At 41.9% G+C, this 18,607-nt stretch overlaps 1 protein-coding gene across 3 annotated transcripts in view; it reads left to right on the forward strand.

Moving 5' to 3' along the window:
* The first annotated feature begins 1,974 nt into the window (after positions 1-1,974).
* The window catches only part of GCH1 (GTP cyclohydrolase 1), a 47,914-nt gene continuing 31,281 nt past the window's right edge, over positions 1,975-18,607 (forward strand). The window contains exon 1 of one of the 3 annotated variants that reach the window (XM_086709705.1): positions 1,975-2,489. In XM_086709705.1, the coding sequence (XP_086565831.1) occupies positions 2,150-2,489 (340 nt within the window). In that variant the 5' untranslated portion in view covers positions 1,975-2,149. The remainder of the gene's footprint in view (positions 2,490-18,607) is intronic. The other 2 variants (XM_086709704.1, XM_025919735.2) reach the window with 2 other exon arrangements.

An 18,607-nucleotide genomic window follows, 5' to 3' on the forward strand; every position in this document is an offset into this window, starting at 1 on the left:
GCTTCAGTAGCAGTGTTTATAAGAAAATGTTAATTTTTAGGGTAAAAATTTAATTAGAAGTTGTCTTTGGGGAATATGATATGAGTTAATGTTCACAAATGTTTTTAAAGGAAGGAAAAAGATTGCCACTAAAAATTAAAAAATTCTTACTGAAAGCGTCTTCATTGAATCCCTCCATTTAAAAAAGTACCTCACTTGGTATCTTTCTTTTCATTTGTTAAATACAAGGCCATTCTTTTTTTTTTTTTTTCCTTAATGTTTATTTTTGAGAGACAGCACAAGCGGGGAGGGACAGAGAAACAGAGGGAGACACAGAATCTGAAGCAGGCTCCATGTTCTGAGCTGTCAGCACAGAGCCCCACTTGGGGCTCAAACGTGAGATCATGACCTGAGCCAAAGTCAGACAGACGCTCGACCAACTGAGCCACCCAGGTACCCCTACAAGACCATTCTTTAACGCTGTCTGCAGCTATGCTGAAACAGTTTGAGACCCAGTGGATAACTCTGACCAGGAAATATCAGTGGACAGTGGGCAGTGCATTTACAGGGAAAAAGTGTTGCAAGAATTTGCTGGGGGGGGGGGGGGGAAGGGGGGCGGGGGGACTTACAAAAATGTTAGCAGAGTGACAAAGAGGTTTTCCAAGAGATGGTCATGTATCTTGGTCTTTAATGTATGTAGAAATTCAACAATTATCTTTAAAAGGCACATTCGCCCAAATACTTCTATTTTAGACTAAAGGTGCTGAGGAGGCCAAGTAATTTCCATATTTCCCTCCTTGATGTTAACAACAGGGTTACGCCTGTTCCAATAATACTAATTAATAATTATATTAACAAATAATTAATACATATAAATAAGTAATAATATTAATAAATATAATCATCATAAAATATGATATAATACTGATATTATATATCAGTATAGAATAATTTCAAGGGCTTCCCTCCTGGTTCTTCTGATTCTAAGCTTTTTAAATACCTGTATATATGTCAGAAAGTCAGCATGAGAAACTCTGGAGCAAATCAAGTTAATAATTTGACACATGTTTAAAACCTACCTTTGGCATTAAGAAATAATCCCCCCAGCGAGGGGGGATAAAAAGCCCATTAAAAAAAACCCACATTTTTTAATCTTAAAGAAAACAGTCAAAGGTGATGTCACTGGTTACGAGTCCAGTTGATCAATAACGTTTCACAATTTGTACCAACATCAGGGGAAAGGAGCTTAGCACGTCACTCCAAAATGATCAGTACCAAATACCCACAGAACGCAAATGGGTTTTTAATGAAAGTCCTAACTTTTCCTCGCTTACAAATCAATTCTTCTCCAGGGCCAAAGTTCTGGCCATCACAAATGCCATCCTCCTAGATACAGGGACTCACGTAAGGTCCACTTGGTGCAACACTCTCCCTCAGAGAGGCGAGTGGGTTCTCATAGGTGGCAGGTGCGTTGGCCATATTTTAAACTAACGAACGCAAGAGTGTCATGTCATATTATTCTCTCGCCCTAAAAGCGTAAGAGTTGGTTTCCTTACCGACAGCTTAACGCAGTCTTTTCCCCGGCGAGCCCACCTGTTTGGTCATCTCTCCTAGAGCGAGGGGACACGAGCACTTCTGAGCAGCATTCTCTTTGCCGAAGAGGAGAGGGCTCGCCGGGCGCCCGGAGCGTGCATCCCCCAGCCTAGGTTCCAGCACTCGACATCTGCCTCCGTCCGGATTCGGTTCGCGCCGCCACAATCCGAGGGATGCAACCCCCTCCTCCCGGCTGGCGCGGGTCTGCTCCACTGCCCCAGGCGGCTGCCTTTCCGGAGCTCGCGGGGTCGACCCCGCTTGCGCCCAGCCCGCGGGACCGCCCCCTCTCGGGCGCCGGGCAAAGGACAGGCGAGGGGGCGGGGCGAGCGCCGTGACGCGCGTAGGCTCCGGCCAATGGGAACGCTTCGCGGCGCCGCCAGAGCCGCCAGCCCATAAAAAGGAGGCACCGCCGCGCTCCCTAGCCCTCAGCTGTCCCTGGCTTGAAGAGTATTACAGGCAGGTCGCCTACTTTCCTCAGGTGATCCCGGCCACAGCCTATTGCCTGGGGCCGCCGGTGCAATTTACTTGCAGTCCCCGAAGAGTCCCAGAGTCCCTCCGAAGCGGCAGCGGCAGGTCCATGGAGAAGGGTCCGGTGCGGGCGCCGGCCAAGCCGCGGGGTGCCAGGTGCAGTAATGGGTTCCCCGAGGGGGAGTCGCCGCGACCGGGGCCGAGCCGGCCGGCCGAGAAGCCGCCGCGGCCGGAAACCAAGAGCGTCCAGCCGGCGGACGGCTGGAAGGGTGAACGGCCCCGCAGCGAGGAGGATAATGAGCTGAACCTCCCCAATCTGGCGGCCGCCTACTCGTCTATCCTGCGCTCGCTAGGAGAGGACCCCCAGCGGCAGGGACTGCTCAAGACGCCCTGGAGGGCGGCCACAGCCATGCAGTTTTTCACGAAGGGCTACCAGGAGACCATCTCAGGTCAGTGCGCCCGCCCGCGGCGTGGGCGCGGGCTGCTCTGGCTTGCGGGGCGCCGAGTAGGTGGCGGCGGGAGGCGCGCGCCGGCTCCGGGAAGTTTCCGGAGTTGCTTCACTCTTGGCGGAGTGAACCGAGTGCTGTCCCTTCCGCACCCCGCCTTCTGCGCTGGCCCCGCTGGAGAGAGCCCTGCGCGGGACGCATTTCTGGTGCCCAGGGAGGCAGCCGCCTCTCCTCCCCAAGGGTCCGCGCAGCAGTCCTTGCGGGGTCCTCCCTGCCTTGCGCGCAGCCTTCTCCTTGAGCCTCGGGGCGCTGGGACCGCGGTCACTGAGCTCCCTGCCAGGTGGGCGGCTGGAGCCCCTTTTGCCTGAGCGTCCAGGGCCGGATGCTTGAAGCACGTGCTGGACCCACACTTGCCAGGATTAGGATCACTTGGCACTTGCGGAAGGGAGGGCTTCCCAGGTCTTTTTCTCGAGGTCTCACTCTTTGATAGATCTGGGGTGAAACTTCGGTTTCGTCTGCTTGGAGGCTGGGGGTGATCCTTTGTGGCAAACTCAGATCCGCACTCTCACTGACTTGCCAGGGGGCACCCGGGTCTTCGGAAAGGTGTAGTTTGTGTCCACATCAAGTTAACTCCATCTCAGGATGCTCCCAGGGTTTGAGGCGTGAGGTTTCTCCGGCTAGTTTGCTGTTTGAAGCCCCCGCCCCCACTGTAAAAGCTCAAAAGCCATAGAGCTCTTCCCTGGGAGTCGGGAAGGTTTGCTGAGCTCTGGGACCCGGAATCGGAGTACCTCTAAGCCGGAATCGGAGTACCTCTAAGCCGGGTTTGCCCAATGCTATCCGTGCTTGAGGCGGGTCAGGCTTTCACCCAGAAGGCCAGAAAGCTGTAGGGGATGGGTAGGGAGAATGGAAAATGAGGACTTCGCTGCTTATTTGCTGGGTGAACGGTGTTGGTCTTCACAAAAGAGAAAGATATAGTCTGACTTCTGCAACTGGGACCAAGGACGTTGTTTTCCAGTTCAAATCTTCTGTGCCTCTTGGTGACATTTATTTATTTGGCCTGAGAAGTCTCTGCCTTCATCATGTCTCAAGGAATAACAGTGCTGCTTTGCAAGGTAACTCCCTGTCCCTGTTATTTTCTTGATCAAGTATCCGGCGACTCACCCAGTAGATCCTGCGAAGGACAAAGTTATTTTTTGCCCAGTCTTCCACACCCCAAAGGAAGGGTGGGAAATCAGTGAGAGAGGGGTGGGGCCCCAAAAGGAAATGATACTACACACTAAAGCCAAGAAATGGGCCTCTAGTTCTGTGTCCAAGTTCACTTTTTTACCTCTTGATGGAAAAATTTCCGAGACTCAAGAGCAGAATTTCAAAATGCAGAGACTGAAGAATAAGCAGTCTGCATTTGGTGAATATTCTGTCATTCGGTGATCTTCCACAAGGTAATGAAGAAACTTCTTTTAGGGTCTTGCTCATTCTGTCTCTTGTGGACACTGAATACAGTCTCCTCCATAACGTGGGTCAGACTTTGAGAATCTCTCCAAATTCACAAGAGGGGTTTCTGACTCCAAAGACAGGTCACAGAATTACCTAACCCACAAGGTTTATTTAAACAAATGGTGAGCAGAAGTTTGTTTCATGAGCTGTAGGGCTAATGAATCCAAAGAACACTTCCGTATACCTTAGAAAATTGTTTCAGTAAAATGTTAATTTATTACTTAAAAAGGTCTCTGGACCTAGAGACAGAAAGTAGATTAGGGGTTGCCTGGGCCTGGGGAGGAGGATAGAATGGGGAGTGGCTGCTTAATGGGTTTCCTTTTGGGGTTATGAAAATGTTCTGGAACTAGAGAGGTGGTGATGTTTGTACAACATTGTGAATGTACTAAATGCCACTGAACCGTACGCTTTAAAATGGTTACAATGATGAATTTTATGTGTATTTTACCGTAATGAAAAAAGTCCACAGACCATTGAAGAATTATTACCAGCCATTAATTGAATATTTTGATGCTTTAAGTGCTTTCTGTGGTTAATCCTTAGTTTTGAGATAAACACTGTTCTCTTATCCCCATGATAAAGACCTTGAGGTAGAGAGGTTGACAGCTTCAAGTGGTAGGGCTGGTGTTTGAATTCCCACAGCCTGAATGCCGAACTCTTACTTCCTTTCTTATGTTGCTATCTTGTGTCTTATCTGCTAAGTATTTCAAACTGTGAGTTGTGACCTAACCATTGGGTTACCAGCATAAAAAAAGGTGAAGTAGGGCCGCATGGGTGGCTCAGTTGGCTAAGCACCTGACTCTTGATTTCAGCTCAGGTCATGATCTCACAGTTCACGAGTTCAAACCCTGTATCCAGTTCTGCACTGATAGCTCAGAGCTTGCTTGGGATTCTGTCTCCCTCTCTATGCCCCTCTCCTGCTTGCTCTCTCTCTCAAAATAAATTTTAAAAAACTTAAAAAAATAGGTGGAGGGGCGCCTGGGTGACTCAGTCAGTGTAGCATCTGACTTCGGCTCAGGTCACGATCGATCTCATGGTTTGTGAATTCGAGTCCCACATCGGGCTGGATGCTGTCAGTGTGAAGCCCGCTTCGGAATCTCTGTCCACCCCCCTCCCCCAGTCCCTCCCCTTCTCTGCCCCTCTCCCTACTTGTGTTCTCTCTCTCAGTAATAATAAACATTTAAAAAAAATGAAGTAGGTGGAGTAGAATGGGAAAGATGCGTTTATAACGTGAAGTAAGGATACAAGTTGTGAGGAGCTTCTGAGTCCGCTTTAGAGGTATATTTTTTTGGTGCGTACTGGCTCCAAATGTTAATATATTACTGAACTGTGGGTTGTGGTCAAAAGTTTGAAAGCCTCTAAGGGATCATACTTAAGGAATTAACATCTATTTCTTAGAGGTACAGAAGACGGAGAGGAGAGGACAATGAGGATAATGCTGAACTTAAAGGAATAAACTTCAAATGACAGTGGTCCAGATCGTGGGCCAGCCTAGGTGGGAGAGAGAAGGAAGGAGACTTTTAAGTCTGTAGCAAATATGGCAGAGACTAATAAAACAATTCTGCACAATCTCTAATTTTTATTTCTTTAGAGAGCATAAGTCAGTGACTACTATAAATTGTTTTGGATAGAAACAAATTTCTTTCAAACTCTCACTTTTATATGCTTGTAAACAAGATACTCTGTATTTTTATATCTGTCTATATTAATTCCTGGTTAATGGTATTGACTTCAGTGTTGTAAAATAGAAAATTCCCCAAATTATTCTCCGAATTATTTTTTGTTTCTCCTGAGTGGACCGATGCTAAATTCTGGTGTTCTGGGGAATTTGTCATTTCTCCCTGCACTGCCCCTTCCCTCCATGACCTTTCCTCTACATTCCAGTGTGTTACCTTACCATGGGTACATCTTTGATCAGCGGGGATGGGGCTATGTGAGGGTTGTGCAAGCCTCCTGGTTATTGTTCACCACTGGGCTTTAACTTGTAGCCTGGGAGGGAGTTCTGAAAGAGATACTGTCACCTCTCCCAGAAACTGGCTCTCTCTTGAATCTGGCATCACATGGTGATTCTTAGACCAGCTCATCTTTATCTGTTGCTGTCCCATTTCCATTTAACCACATCCTAGTTTTTGTATGTATTCAGAGTTTACCTTGATGATGTCTCCTTTCTCAATAAGGGATCTTTCCTATATTTTACTCAGAACCTTAATTACATTGGAGGCTCTACTATTCTCTGGGGTTCTTGGTCGTCTTGTCCCTGTCTGTGTCTGACCCTTTCTATTCCCTGTGCCCTCCTGGGTGTAAATGGCAATAATTCTTAAAATAACATTATCTACTAAAGGTTAAGTGCATGTAACTTGTCTCATCATTTGTCCTCTTTATGAGTTTATGGGAACACTCAAGAGTCTTGACTCTTCTGTCACATTTTTAGTTAAAGTAGGTTTTAGCTTGTCTTATCCAGGATGCCAAAGCAGTTTTCATAAATCAAGTGGACAGTGTCCCAAATTTTGAGCATGTGTATAATGTAGCATGAGGAGATGGTACCACAGGTGATGAACTTCTTAACCCACCAGGGTTGAGGAGTCTTGTCCCTGCCTCAATCATTTTCACTGCAAGATGATATCTATTCCTTAAAGATAACACAAGGCAATTAGATACTTTGTTTATACAAAAATGAGTCTTAGCCACTTCGTGCTGAATGTGCTTAGCACTTAGAAAAGTTTTTGGTTTTTTTTGAATCACAGATTTTTGTGATTTAACAAATCAGACTGATGAAGAACTAAAAATTGTAACAATTTATAAGGTATGAATGGGGACAGAAAGTCAAATTTTTTACTATCCCTCCAATATCGTGGGTGAAAGGTGAGTTTACGTCCCAAGTTTGAAAGTATATTAAAGAAAACTTAATCTCATCATTGAGGTGCTATTTTTGGATGTATGTAGTTCATCTAAATCTTGATTCACTAATGATTTTTGTTTTATTTTGCTAATGAATACTTATGTAGGACTTAATTCTGTTTATTGCCAGAAAGAGTTCTATGAATAAAGAACTAAAAATAATGAGGCTGTTGGAATATATGACTGGAATTGGGGAGTAGTCAAAGTTGATTAAAGCTGTTAAGAAGTCATTGGGGTGCCTGGATGGCTCAGTTGGTTAAGCGACTCTTGATTTTGGCTTAGGTCATGATCTCCTGGTTTGTCAGATCTAGCCCCTTGTCGGGCTCTGTGCTGACAGCGTTGGGATTCTCTCTCTCCCTCTCTCTCTGCCCCTCCCTTGCTCACACTCTCCCCCTCTCTCAAAATAAATAAATAAACATTAAAGGGGAGCCTGGGTGGCTAAGTTGGTTAAGTTCAGCTGAGGTCATGATCTTAGGGTTCATGAGTTTGAGCCCCTTATCAGGCTTTCTGCTGTCAGTGCTGCCCACTGCTGTCTGCTGCCCACTTCGGAGCCTCTGTCTCCCTCTCTCTGCCTCTCTTTCTCTGCCTCTCTCTGTCTCTCTCAAAAATAAATAAACATTAAAAAAAAATGAGCATGTTTTTAAAAAGCCATTAAGAAGTCATTGAGAATAGACGAAAAAAACTTGCCCTAATGGTTTCTTTTAAAAATATATTATCTATAAACAATTTTTCTGGCCTTGGAGAAAAAAAAATCCCTGTACATACCTTTAAATACCAAACAAAGCCATCAAATTAATACTTCTCTTAGTTTCATTGGCTGACACAAAGTACCACAAATTGGGATGTTTAGAACTGTGAGACAATAGAGCTCTGTTATTTAGAGGCTAAAAGTCCAAAATCAAGGTGTGGGTGCAACCATACTCCCTCTGAAAATTGTAGTGGGGAGAACTTTCTTGCCTCTGCCCAGCTTCTGGTGGTAGCTATCAATCCTCAGTGTTTGTCTGCTCGCATTATTCTAATCCCTGCCTCTGTTGCTGTCCAAATTCTCCTCTTTTAAAGATACCAGTCACCTAGGACTGAGTCCACTGTAGTCCAGTATGCCCTGTCTTAGTTACAGTAATTGCAGATGTAATTAGCTTATTTCCGTATAAGTCACATTCTGAGGTATGAGGGTTTAGGATTTCAAGGTATCTTTTTGGGGAGGGAACACATTTCAACCTATGCCTATACCAGTGCTAAATACGATTATTCAAAAGACTGGCAACTTTACAGTTTCAATGAACAAATTTGCTGAGTGCCAGGCCCCGCACTGAATGCTAGGAACACAGGATGGGTGTCTGCCCTTATGGAATTTACAATCTTTTGGACAAAAACAGATATTCATCAGAATCACCTGTGTGTGTGTGTGTGTGTGTGTGTGTGTGTGTGTGTGTGTGTGTGTGATTACTGATAGAGGCATGTAAGGATAAAGAGTGCTCAAGGAGAGCACTTAGCAGAGGAGTTTATCTGTGTTGGGAGATAGAAGCAGGGAAGCCTGAGCTGACATCTGAATAACAACAGACACTGCTGAGGATTTAACTAGGTGCTGAGTCCTTGACATGCATAACCTTTGTTGCCTTCACAAGAGCCCTAGGGGGTAGGTGATATTATTCCCATTTTATAGGTAAGGAAACTGAAATACAGAGAGGACCTGTCCAAGATCCTATCTTGAAAGTAGCAGTGTTGGGAGGATGATAGAGAATAAGAGTCCTAATCTCTGACATTCTGTTTAATTTTACTAATAATATTTTACTGATTTATTTAACTCCCCCTTACCCCCTTCCCTCTCCTTTTTAAAAAATTGCTGTTTTCTTTGTTCAGCTCTTGAAACTCCTTCATGGCTGGGTATTCCCGCACTGATTTATTTGCAGTATACCCCTGTAATTTGATCCCAGTATTAGGTTGAGCCAGACTGCAGTATTAAAATTTGCCAGGAGAGGGCAACTATCTAATCTTTGATGAATCTTAGATTATGAGTCCTGGATTATATGAACCATTCCTAATTCCCATTTATATAAATGAATATATTCCCTACGGTTCTACATTCTCTATTGAGTTTGTGGTAATTAGGGGATAATTTGGATTGGGCTGATCAAAGATTTTGTGAACTGAGGTAAATTTGTTATAGTCAGGGCTGAGAGGACATTTACTCACTAGAATTTTGTCTGATTATAGCCTCAGTAGCAGTTTTTTAAAAGACTCTTTTGCGGAAGAGGGACTGTTTGTACTCATTATTGAATCCCTAGCAAATTGCCCAGCACATGTGGACGACTTGATGAATGTTTGAATTTATTTCATAAAGACAAAGTCCCCTTCTTAACTCTTATCTTTCTTCTACAATGCTCAGACATAGGTGCTCCATAATACTGGCTGTTTTATACACTAAAGAAGAATGCAGAGGATTTTTCTTTATGAAAAAAGCTACAAGTTATTCCAACTGCATCTCTTGAATACTTTAGGCCAGAGGACACCCTTTAGACATATTTGTAGAGTCATAGAGTCCTGCACCTGCAGAAACTCACCTGTTGGGTGAGGTAACTGTTACAGCCAGCCAACATATTATTTCAAGGTATTGAAGTGACTGGCCTATTTCCCTGGCACATAAAAATTATCATGGGGAAGGATCTCTAGAAAACCTGTCAGGATTGTAACCAGTTTTTAAGATATTATATAAATGTTCAAATGTACACAAAATTAGGATAAGATAACAAGCTGCCTGCCAAGTGCCTTTTACGTAGCCTCAACTGTTAACATAAACATAGGTTATCTTGTGTTATCCCTTCTGCCTCCTATACCTTCCATCACTGACTTATTTTAAAGCAAATCCCAGATATGTCATTTCATTGATAAATACTTGACTATATCTAAATTATAAAAACCTAAAAATATTATGCTTGAAATTAACATAAATTCCTTACTTTAGAATATCTAACCAGTGTTTACATTCCTCTGATTTTCCCACAGGTGTTCTTTACAAATTGGTTTCTTTGAATAAGGATTCAAACAAGATTCACACATTATATTTGATAAATGTCTAATTCTCTTTTAGTTTGTTACAGTTTGATATTCCTTTTTATCCCCTAATAACTTTTCAAAGAAACAGGGTCGTCTGTCCTATAGGATTTCCTACATTCTGGGTTTTGCTCCTTATTTTCTCATGATTTAGTTTAACATGTTCCTTTAGCTCCTGTATTGCTTATATACTAGTAGATTTAGAGGTATGCCTCGCTGCCCCCACACCAAAAATAACTCTTAAATTTAGTCAAGAATAATTCAGAGGTGTGGCATGGGCTTCTGTCAGGAAGCAGCTAAATAATCTAGTTGTCTATCTTTTTGTGATGTTACAGTTGATCAACTTTAGGTGTTACCAGCCATTCAGTAATTATTAGAAATTGCAAAATAATGATGTTTGGTTCTTTAATTCCTTTTGGATTTGTCGACTGGAGTTTTATAAAGAAGGTATAGGGGAATGCTTTAGGCTATCTTTGCAACTATTTAGTAAGTTTAAAAGTATTTAAAATAAAGCTTAAAAATATATAGGTTGTTAATTTCTTTAATTCTGCAGTGGATATCTACCTCGTTGTGACTCAGTCTAGAAGCCATAAAAGAAAATAATTAAACTTTACATAAAAACTATGAATTTTCACATATGAAATATCAATACAAATGAAGTCAAATGACAGAATGGGAGGAAATATTTACAATTCCTATCAGAGATGACAGGATAATCACACTAATATAAAAAGGGATACTAGAAATTAACGTGAGAGAAAGGCCAGAAACACAATTGAAAAATTGGGAAGACACGTAAGCAGACAGTTCAAGGGCCAGGAAATACAAAGGATCTTTAAACAGTTGGAAAGATGCTTGACCTCACCCTCAATAAGGGAAATGCACACAGACTCCCACCAAGATACATTTTTTTCCTTGTTAGATTGTCAATAGTTCAGAAATTTGATACCCTGTTATGTTATTAAGGTGATGGAGAAACAAATACTGCTGTTGAAAGGGTAACTATCCTTATGGAGGATAATTTGGCAACATTTGTCATATATAAACTTACATATTCTACTTGAAAATCCTGCCTCTGGGAATTTATCTTAGGTACTTGTACACACGAAATGACATATGCTCAGAGTTCATCACTGTAGCGTTGAATGTGGAAGCAACCTCAATGTCTAGGCCCCTAGAATGGCTAAATTATGCAGAGGAGTTATATTTTGTAGGGAAAATTGGGAGGGGGCATAGTTACATGTCGTTTATATTCATATTAAGAATTGGAGGATACACAAGTGCTTACATGTTCATCAGGAATATGAACTGGGGTAACAGATAAGAGTAGAAGCAAGACTTTTCACCATTTTCAGTTTTTGATTTCTGAGGTATGTGCATTTATTTTCAAATAGATAATTCAGTAATATTGTGGCGGGTGCCTGGGTGGCTCAGTCGGTTAAGTGTCCGACTTCGGCTCAGGTCATGATCTCACAGCGTGTGAGTTCGAGCCCCGCGTGGGGCTCTGTGTCTCTGAGCCTGGAGCCTGCTTCAGATTCTGTGTCTCCCTCTCTCTCTGCCCCTCCCCCGCTCATGCTCTGTCTCTCTCTGTCTCTCAAAAATAAATAAAACGTTAAATAGTATCATGGCAAAGTTGTTTCAAATCTAGGAGTAAAAGAAATACAACTTTTCCTAACTACCTAGCTAACGAGAAAAATCTGGTAACCGAAAATGTTTACCCTGAAATTAGAGAAAAATAGTTGGACATACAGATTTGTGAGCTTGATCTTTGTTGTGATCGTTACTACATAGAGACTGAGTTTGAATGTGATCTTGTCTTTTAACTATCTGTATAATTACTGGTATATCTCTAAACTTTGTCGTTTTCCCCTTTTTGTAAAGGGTGGTAATACCTGCTTTGCCTGGGCTCTTCTAAGAATTAAGAAGGTATGTGAGAAAGCACATGATACTTCATCTAGTCCTTCTTTATGGTGAGGAAAAACTGTAACATTGGATTAATTGAGAAGTGTTTTAAGACTGTGGGACACTTTGGAGCCCTAAGCCCACAGACATGCTGTGAGGAAGGTGTGCCACATGGAGTGACCACAGGTGGGTGTTGTGGCTGATGGCTCTACCCGAGGTCTCCCCCAACAGCTGGCATTGAAAAATAGACAGGGGAATAGATTCCCCCAGGTGATTCCAGCTCCCAGCCATTTCCACTGACGCCACAGACATTGAGGCATAGAGGCCAGTCATCTTCTCTGTGTCCTGTCTGGATTCCTGACCCACAGAATCCAGGGACATAATAAAATCGTTGTACACCACTAAATTCTGGAGCGTTTTGTTATGCACTAAAAGCAACTGGAGCAAATTTTTAGATGAGGGTGGTTAGATTTGCATTTGTACAGAGGAAGAGGGAGTGAGTTAAATAAGCCAAGAGATGGCATTATGGTTTAAGGCCAGAGATTTAAATTTGTGAATTATCAGTATAAGGCTGATACCTGAAGTGAGGAGAGTACCTGGGCTCCTCACAATAGTGATAGGAGATGGGTGGCCTAAAACTTTAGAAGATGTCTGCATTTAGATAGTAAGAAGAATGAGAGAAGAGCCAGCAGACAGTCTTAAAAGGAAATATCAGAAGCAGGAGATCCAAAGTGTGTTGGCAGAAAATGGTTTTAAGAGAGACAAGGAACAAAAACTCGAGGTCATGAGACAGTGTAAACTTGAGCCAGATTACCTGGCTTCAAATTCTGTTATTTGTGAGCAGTGCCTCAATTACCTCATCTGTAAAATGGAGCTATTAATAGTACTCATGCATCTTATAGGGTTATTGTGGGGATGAAATGAGTTAGTACACAAAAAGTGGTAAGGGCAATGCTTGCCATACAGGAAGCTCTATAGACATTTTGTACTCGTTAGCCATGAGGACTGAGATTTGAAGGGGATGATGTTAGTAGTTTCTATAGCTTAATGTGGTCAGAAGCCAGCTTCTAGGATGTTAGGGAGTAATTCTGGAAAACAATAAAATTTTGAGGTATCTTTTTCTGACTGGCAGGATCAAGTGAGTTTCCCCTTGATGTGTATCAAGGCATCAACATGCTGGGTGCTGGATGTTGCTGAGTGAAACCCTTAGGTGTCAGAGAAAAGCATGAACCCAAAACTCTGGGAAGGTGGGCCAGGTGGTATACGTGTGATCTCACATGATACGCCTGTCAACTTGAAGGTTAGACCCATTCTAAAGAAGTGGAAACTGAGGAGGCTCATGCTGTCACTTGCCAGAGGTCACAGAGCAGAACCGAGGTATTTGTGACTACAGCACTCATGTTCTAATCGACATCATGCCCCCTCAGGTTTAAAGTGCCTATGTTACAATTTTATATGAAGATCCATTTATATGTGAGGATCATAATACATAGGAATCTGCTTTTATTCCTGAATTCTAGCAAGGAGAGAGCCAAGTAGATTTATGTTTGAGGCATTTCTTACTACCCTGACTGAAAGAGATTTCATGAAGTTTTTGATTAGGGGAATTCATGAATAATGCAAAAATCTTAACTAAATTGTGTTCAATTCTAAGGTGGATTATAACAAACTTTTCCCTATTTCATCCTTTGAGGGAGATATCTGAAGACCAAAATTTTATATATTTTGTTTAAAGCACATTGAATTGTGTTGTGGCCATTTTGTATTTTATATATGTGAGTCTTTTAATAGTTTTATTGTTTGGAAACTTCTCTGTTTTAAATGTTAGTTTTTAGGGCTTGTACCTTCTGTTAAATGCAGTTATAAATAATATTTCATTAAAAGTAATTTTATCTATAACCACCAGGTATATAAATTTCAGAGATACAAACTTACTTTAACACCTTGAACAATTAGGCAAATATACTACAACATAATTATGTTCCATCTGTGCTAATCTCTCCAAATTGTGTTCCCTACTGTATATTTGCAACCTTATCTAAATGGATACACTTGCATGTTGTATGTTCTTTTTTTTATTTGTTTGATTCTTATTGTGGTAAAATATACATAACATAAAATTTACCATTTTAGCCACTTGAAAAAACATTTTTTTACATTTATTTATTTTTTTGAGAGACAGAGACAGAGCACAAGCAGGAGAGGGGCAGAGAGAGAATGAGACACAGAATCCAAAGCAGGCTCCAGGCTCTGAGCTGTCAGCACAGAGCCTGACTCAGGGCTTGAACTCACAAACCATGAGATCATGACCTGAGCCAAAGTTGGATGGTTAACTGACTGAGCCACCCAGGCACCCCTAATGTTTTAAAAGTCCATTTGGCCACCCAGCCCTTCTATGAACTTTACTTGAATGCATGTTGCTAGTTGGGCTATTTGGTCTAGTCTTTATAATCTGGCTGGTTGTTTTATTTGTGATTCTAACTTCTTATTAATCTCTTTGGTTACCTGTGCTTCATGTCCTGGCTCTTGTACTTCTTGAGTATCTCTAGACTTTGTCTTCACTTCTGATTCTTTGTCATCTCTTACCAGAGGTACAGTGACTTTTTTTTTTTTAATGTTTATTTATTTTTAAGAGAGAGAGAGAAAGAGAGAGAGAGAGAGGTAGCATGCGAGCGGGGAAGGGGCAGAGAGAGAGCGAGACACAGAATCTGAACCAGGCTCCAGGCTGTCAGCTGCCAGTACAGAGCCCAACACGGGGCTTGAACTCACAAGCTGTGAGATCATGACTTGAGCCAAAGTCGGACGCTTAACTGACTGAGCCACCCAGGCACCCCGTAGTACAGTGACTTCTTAACTGGTTGCCTTGCCGCCTAGCTTGTTCTGCTCCAGTCCATTACTGCCAGTGTAATTTTACTAAATTGAATAGATCACTTCCTGCTGAAAATACTTAACTGATTTTTTCTGGTCTTTCCTCACCATGATTTGAAGTTTTGTAGTATTCCATCCTTTTGCCTGCATTTTTTTTCTTCTGTTGCATCACTGTCCCCTCATGAGAGGTTTAGTATTTTAGTTTAGTGCACAGTCTAGCTTGAAGAACCACTGTGTCTCTTCCCACAATGGAGCTGTAGATCGAGGGAGACATTCTACCCAAGCCTTGTTTGTCTGAAATATTTGGCCCTTTTTATCTGTTGTTCTCTTCCTCTAATTTTTTTTTTCACTATCTTTTTTTGGTTTTGGTTGCTCACCATGAAGATCCCCACCCCACCACCCATTTATTAACAGCCATTGCCTCTCTAGAGTCTGAACAACAAAGCAGTTTTGGGTGAGGAAATTGCCCATTGCTGAGTTTCTGCATTGAAGTCTTTTGAGATCCAGTTGGTCCAAGTGCTGTTTCAGTGAAGAGCTTTGCCAGGAACATATGATTCTTGCTCTGAGGTATGATATGTTTTCTGTACATAGATGAGTGTTTATTTTTCTAAGTAGGAATCAGAACCCAGTTCAACAGAGGCCATTGACAAATGTCCCAAACAAGGAAGTTCTTAATAACATAGCTTCAAATGCAATCGTATCTATTTTATGGTAAGTGGTTCATGAGCAGCAACGAAGGTGGTAGGTGCTGGAATTTAACTGATATTGGGGACTTTGCCAAAGAACTTATTGACTACCCCTTCAAAATATAAGTGCTTTTGAGGGCGCCTGGGTGGTTCAGTCGGTTAAGCGTCTGACTTCAGCTCAGGTCATGATCTCACAGTCCGTGAGTTCAAGTCCCGTGTCAGGCTCTGTGCTGAAGCTCAGAGCCTGGAGCCTGCTTTGGATTCTGTGTCTCCCTCTCTCTCTCTGCCCCTCCCCTGCTCATGCTCTGTCTCAAAAATAAATAAAAACATTAAATATATATATATATATATATGTATTTAATATATATTAAATATTTTGTTGATGCACAGGCAATCCTGGAGGTGTGCCACTGATCGCCACCAGGAACAACTTGCCTTTCAGCAGCACAAAGTGCTTAGCTTACAGCTTCCAGCTGCTAGTGCCCTTGCTTTGCCTCAGTGGAGGTCATGCTTATTCCATGCTGTTTTTTGCTTTCATTTTGATATCCATTTCTTTCTATTCCTCCACCACCAACATAAGTTGAGGGTGGGGCTTTTTACAAGTGAAGTACTTTATTATTTCTAAATTTTTTTAAATGTTTATTTATTTTTGAGAGAGAGGGTGCTTGTGCAAGTAGGGGAGGGGCAGAGAGAGAGTGAGACAAAGAATCTGAAGCAGGCTCCAGGCCCTGAGCTGTCAGCAAACTCACAAACTGCAAGATCATGACCTGAGCCGAGGTTGGGAGCTCAACCGACTGAGCCACCCAGGCACCCCACAAGTGCAGTACTTTATAAGAGAGTCAAGTGTTTCAGCTTTATAGTTAGTGTGTTAGAAACTGTGTTCACTGATACAATCCCAAGGTCCTTTTGGTGTTTCTTAAATTATTTTAGTGCATCAACAAACTCATCCTGGTATAGTGGGAAGAACAACTAGTCTGGACTAGTCACAGCATCCCCACTAAGTAGTTTATGACCCTAGACAAGTCCCTTGCAAGGCTTTCTGGGTCTGGTCTACAGGGAGGGGCAGTTGGACTAAGAGTCTTTGTACTGTGGGTGTGCTTGTCAGTATTGCCTCATCGCTCGCTGTGTTGACTTCCAGCAGCTGACAGGTGAGGTCCTACTAAGAATCTCAGGCTTCTTTCGTTGCTAGGGGTGCTGATTTCCTTTGGAATGTTTAAGCCACACAGAAGTTTCTATGGTAACACATCTCTCTCTTTTTCTTGTCACACACATTTTTGAAAAGGTTCTTCATGCTGTGGTCTTCTAACCTATGGCCCCTTTGATTAGACAAAGCCCTTATTTAAGGATTTTTTCCTCAGGAGTATTGTAGATACTTGTAGAAGAAAAAGCAATTGCTAGTCCTACTAGCTCTTGAGGTGTTAGTCTGTTAATAAGGTTTCATATCAATTAGAAGAGGGATTGTTGGATTATTTGGTAGCACAGTAATAACAAGGAAACAGTGTTTTCTGTCAGGATTGTGACATTTTATTTTACTTTTGATTTTTTTATATAAAATTTTCAAACACAAACATAGACAAAATTGTATAATGGACAGCTATGTACTTACTACCTAGATTCAAAATTAACATTTTGCCACATTGGCATGGTCTATTTTACAGAGAACAAATCAGAGACCTGTATTTAGAGGTGAAATCTCACCTTAGAAAGTGTTTTTCTTCTTAACCACTTACAGTGTCCTTAGCAAAATTAACTATTAATTTCCTCATATGTTTTAATACCTAATCTACATTCATAACAGTAGAATTAATACCTAATTCTGCACCCCCAGTTGCCCCAAATGTCTTTTACTCATGACTTGTTTAAACTAGGACCCACTCAAGATCCATATATTTGTATTTGATTGTTAGGTTTTAATCTAGAAGATTTCTTGTTTTCCTCTCCCCCACCCTGTGACACTGATTTATCCAATTCTCAGTGTCCTATAAGATCTTCCACCTTTGGGATTTGTCTGCTTGTTTTCTTCTTGTTTTCATTTAACTTGTTTCTATCTCTTTCATATTCCTGGAAGTGGAAGTTAGGTCTAAAGACTTGATTAAATTCCAGGAAAACCATTTTAGCAAGAATGCTATTTTCTTCACACCATATCACACCAAGAGACATAAAATATGTGGATCTTGAAGATTTAAAGACTGTGGTTGGTTTGTAAAAGCGATTCTTTACTGGTTTCCTAGGATAAACTTCTATAGAGAGCTTCTTTTTTTTTTTTTTTTTCTCAAGCCTTTTTATTAGTTTGAAGATTTAATGGGATTCTCCTTTCCCCTGAACTGTTCCAGTTTCATTTCAAAAAGTAAAGGTCAAAGTAACATTAAATTACAGAATTTTTCCTCATATAAACCAAATAAATAGTTGGTAAAACAGTATTTTGCAACCAATGTGCACCAGCTCTGGGCTCTGGCAGCCTCTGGGTATCAAGCCATTCTTTCTGTCTGTTCTCTTGAGCTGGCAGGTACCTTAACACTTCTCTTCTTCAACCCCCATGTTTATCACTAATATTACTTTTATTTTAAAACCTCAGATTTGTTCTCTTTGTTTCCTTTGCTGTCATTGGCTTTAGGCCTGTCACCTCATGGCTGACTGAAGTGCAGCAACTTCTGATTCTGGTTCCTTGCCTCTGGGCTCTCCCCCTTGAGTCCATTGTTCTCATAGGTCAGGTTCAGACTCGTGGTGGCTGGTGATAAGGCTCTCATGTGTAAGTCAGAAGACAGGGGGTCAAAATCCAGCTCTTCATGCCAACAGGTACACTCTTCTTTAGCAGGCACTTAATGTTTCCAGATAGAGCATCAGTTTGCTCATCTGTAAAATGGGGGATGATAACTGTTTTGACGACTGCAGAATAAGACAGGACTTGAAAGAAGTCATGAGCGAAATGTAAAATTCAATTTTATGTGCTCGGAAATAGAAGGGCATCTGTTTCTGCTGAATGCATAGACCCACTCAGGCAGTCAACTCTACCTTTTGTTGTTTCCTGTATTTCTGTATTTCATTTCCTATAATATCTCTCTTCCTTACCCCATCTGGAAACCCTCCCTTCCTTTCCTTCAATCTGTCCTTAAGGCCTGGATCAAATTTTTATGCTCAATATAGCCGTATGTTTTCTTCCAACTTATAATTTTTCCTTTATATAAACTATTGCTTCTATAGTTTAGCTTCTAGGCATGCCTT

This window comes from Puma concolor, chromosome B3 (genome assembly GCF_028749965.1).
Source record: "Puma concolor isolate L17-30 chromosome B3, mPumCon1.1.hap2, whole genome shotgun sequence".
NCBI classification, from domain to species: domain Eukaryota; kingdom Metazoa; phylum Chordata; class Mammalia; order Carnivora; family Felidae; genus Puma; species Puma concolor.